The sequence below is a fragment of the Lacerta agilis genome, chromosome 14 (genome assembly GCF_009819535.1).
Source record: "Lacerta agilis isolate rLacAgi1 chromosome 14, rLacAgi1.pri, whole genome shotgun sequence".
NCBI lineage: Eukaryota > Metazoa > Chordata > Lepidosauria > Squamata > Lacertidae > Lacerta > Lacerta agilis.
In genome coordinates this window covers 7,929,200-7,933,143 of record NC_046325.1, presented here as the reverse complement: position 1 = coordinate 7,933,143, position 3,944 = coordinate 7,929,200, and the positions used below count along the sequence as shown (strand labels likewise).

Here is a 3,944-nt window from a genome sequence, read left to right as displayed (position 1 = left end):
ATAAGTTCAGCCCTCTTTTGCCCCAGCTCCATCCACACCAACACCCCCTGTGCAACTGGGATCACTTTCAAGGCAACCTTTCCCAAAACAATTAGGGGGAATGATGTGTTTACTTCAATTAGTTTGCTTTTTGTCAGTATTCAGAGGTTATTGCTGTGTTCTTACATCCAGTTCGGTGCATAATTTCTCATACTGATCCCAGTATAAGGGATGATATTTTAGATTATAAATGTCATTCATCCTGTGCTAAAAATCAAAGTTCTGTGCCTACTCCATTCCAGCCTCCACTAGCCTCAGGTAGTTGTCTGGAAACCAACAAAAAGCACACACCCATTCTCTACAGCCTCCTGTCACTTGTGTGCTCTAGCTCCCTTTTGCCTTCTTGTAGCAGTGTGGGATGAAAAAACCCCTCTCTTTGGCATGCAGATGGCAGTACCAGGGTTAATCACATGCTCACCTCCTTCCTGCTCACAGTGCTCTTGGGGGGGGTATGTGGGTGGGATGGTGGAGGATGAGTGAGAGGAAAAACTCCAGGCAAAACCAGTCCCTGTTCCATTAAAGCAGTGATAGTGATGTAGAATAGAATGTTCCTATTTCAATCTGAGGAATGTTGGAGGATATGGAAAAGGCTGGAAAGCTTATGTGGTTTGTACATCTTGGAACCACAATAAGGACCGCCTTTCTCCATAAAGCTGACCCTTGGTTTCTGTGTTCATCATCTGAGGCCCTTCCTAGTTTGCCTCTTCCAAGTAAGGTCTAGAAGAATGGGTCTTTTCTGCAGTGGCTCCCCATTTGTGGAATGCCCCCCCCCGGGCACTTCATTATATATAGCTTAGGCGCCAGGCCACAATGTTCCCCTTCAACCAGGTCCTAGACTCATTAATATTCTACAGCCTTTTAAATGTGTTTGTGTTTTTACTGTTATGTTGCTTCTGTACTGACTACTAGTGCTTTAAACCCGTTAAATTAACGGGCGCTAGAACATATGTGGTGAAAGATTTTTAAAAACAGACTGCTCGCCCGCCGCCACTTGTAACGGCTGCCGCCGCTTAGAATAACGTCCACGCGAGCGCGCATCCGCCGCGTGCCTGCGCCCACCTGCCGCGTCAACAGTTTCGCCCGGCCACCCGAAGTGTCTGCGTTCCAAGTCCCAACGGCTGTCCGTGGGGCACATGCGCAGTAGCGCAATCCCACGGACACAGGGACTGGACGCAGAGACACTTGCACTTTATTAGTATAGATTTGTTTGTGTTTTATCTTGTGCTTCTATCTTGTGAACAACCCTGAGATCTTTTGATGAAGGGCAGTATATAAATTTTATAAATAGATTAGATAGATAGATAGATAGATAGATAGATAGATAGATAGATAGATAGATAGATAGATGTTGATCTGATGGGGGACATTGAGAAGCTCTTATCAGGATTCCCTTGAAAATAGCAGGTTTTGGCGGGTTCCAGGGACCAACTCCTTTTTTGTTTGAGTTGAGGGCCTTCTCAGTAGTGGTGCCTGCCCTTTGGAACGCCCTCCCATCAAATGTCAAGGAAATAAACAACTATCTGACTTTTAGAAGACATCTCATCTGAAGGCAGCCCTGTTTAGGGATTTTTTTAATGTTTGAAGTTTTATTTTGTTTTTGATGTTCTGTTGAAAGCCAACCATAGTGGCTGGGGAAACCCTGCCAGTTGGGTGGGGTAGAAATAACAACTAACAACTAATAATTTATTATTTATTATTATAAGTGTTCTAAAAGGACTGCCACCCCTGGGCCTCAGATAAGCTCAGCCCAGGCCTGCTTCCAAGTACATACCTTCCAACATTTCTCCAATAAAAATACAGAAATCCCTACCATACCTCACAACAATTATCTGATGAAAATAGGGGAAAGTAGGACATTCTGGGATCAAATAAGGAATTGGGATGGCTTTTGTAAATCTAGGACTGTCCCTGAAAAATTGGGTCTGTAAGATATGTGTTGGGTATAAGGCTAAACAGATCTGCTCAGTCAAAGGCCTGTGTTGCTCTTTTATCCTGAGCTGCATGTAAATGCAGAGGCAGCTTCCTGTTTAAAGCAGCAGCACACTCTCTGCCCAGCCTACAGCCAGAGGTAGAACTGCTTAACCACTTTCCAGTCAGTTCCTCTCAGAGCAAAAGAGGGAAACAGACATGACACTTTGGCTTCAATTTGTTTTTGTTTCAGCAGTTTTGGGAGGTAATTTTGTTCCTGCTTTATACAAAGATGACTATTATAAACTAGGGCTTCATATGTAGCAGATCTTTAAATATGACTTCTCCCCCCTTTGTAGGTGTCCAATCAGCAGTCCAGCTGGTAGAGTCTGGAGGGGATGTCAAAAGGCCTGGAGAGTCCCTCCGCCTCTCCTGTCGAGCTTCTGGATTCACCTTCAGCAGCTACTGGATGGTCTGGGTGCGACAGGCTCCTGGAAAAGGACTGGAATGGATTGCAGTAATATGGGTTGGTGGTAGCCAACAATATTATGCAGACTCAGTGAAGGGGCGCTTCACCATCTCCAGAGACGACACTTCAAACATGCTGTATCTGCAAATGAACAACCTGAAACCCGAGGACACGGCTGTTTATTACTGTGCAAGACACACAGTGAAAGGAAGTGAATCTGAAGCCAGACAAAAACCTTCCTTTGCCAGCTGTCTGGACTGGTTTAGCTGCAACCACAAAGAATTAAATGAAGAAGTTTGGAGCAGGAAGATAAATTGAAGATAAATTGTATTGATGTTGTTGACACAAAATCTGAAGGGTGGGGAAAAGCTTGTTTGCCTTCTCACGAGAAATAAGTCTTGAGTCAAACTATTTTAAGAGTAAACAGATGAGATTCATTAAAATATATCAAACAATAGGTCTGCAATTCAACCAATTGGGACAGAGGCACGGCAGGAATTTTCCCCACTTGGCTGCTTGGCTGTTGCCATTTAGGTTTTGCCTGCCGAGTAGCAAATCGTCACAACTTGTAAGGTTGCGGGTGGGCTCTGGTTCAGGTGATAGGGATGGGAGAATGCTCTCGCCATCCCTATGTGAAGGGTATTTCGTTAAAGGAATCCAGGGCCTCATTGGTTTGGTCAACCACTGAGAGGGGGTTGTGCCCGTGCCTGAGTCCGGGGGGGGGGAAGGACATTTGGGTGGCAGAGATAGCCTGCTCCCGGCTTTCCGCTTATCCAGGTGTTCACCCTTGGCTGACCTATGCTGGAACCCTGGGTTAGTGCTACCTGCATGGCAGGGAGCTAGCCAAACCAGAGCCTATGCAACCACTCACTTTCTTTAATCAGTAAAGTTGTGAACTAAATTCTGCCAAAAACCAAACTAAAATTTGAATCAGGTGTGAATTTATTTAGGGGGGAGGTTTCTGGGTCTGAACATGCAAAATTAATAGCAGTACAGTGCACCTCACCATTGTGTCTATATATATATATATATAACACTAAACCGTTAAGCTAAAACTGCCTTCATGCCTCATACTAACATTTTTCACTTTTTATCTTGAGCTGCATGTAAATGCATGGAAAGCTTTCTGTTCCAATGAGTCAAAACACACTTTGGGTCCCAGCTCCATCCAAAAACACAAGCACCGTGTTGATTGACATCCCATTCCAAGCAACTTTTCCCAAAGCAAGCTAAAGGAATGATTCTTTTACTTCAATTACAGTGTTACCTCTGGTTACGAACTTAATTCGTTCCGGATGTCCGTTCTTAACCTGAAACTGTTCTTAACTAGAGGCATGCTTTTGCTAGTGGGGCCTCTTGCTGCCGCTGCACCACCGACACACGATTTCCGTTCTCATCCTGGGGCAAAGTTTTCAACGCGAGGTACCGGTAACTCTTCCAGGTTAGCGGAGTTTGTAACCTGAAGCATTTGTAACCTGAGGCATTTGTAACTCCTGGTACCACTGTAGTTTGTTTCCTGGCAGTCTTC

At 44.8% G+C, this 3,944-nt stretch overlaps 1 gene segment (V, D, J or C); it reads left to right on the top strand.

The window, feature by feature from the left end:
• Window positions 1-2,089: 2,089 nt before the first annotated feature.
• LOC117059378 lies at window positions 2,090-2,706 on the top strand. The segment is given in 2 exon segments: window positions 2,090-2,212; window positions 2,307-2,706. Coding segments are annotated over 2 exon segments (371 nt in total).
• The last annotated feature ends 1,238 nt before the right edge of the window (window positions 2,707-3,944 follow it).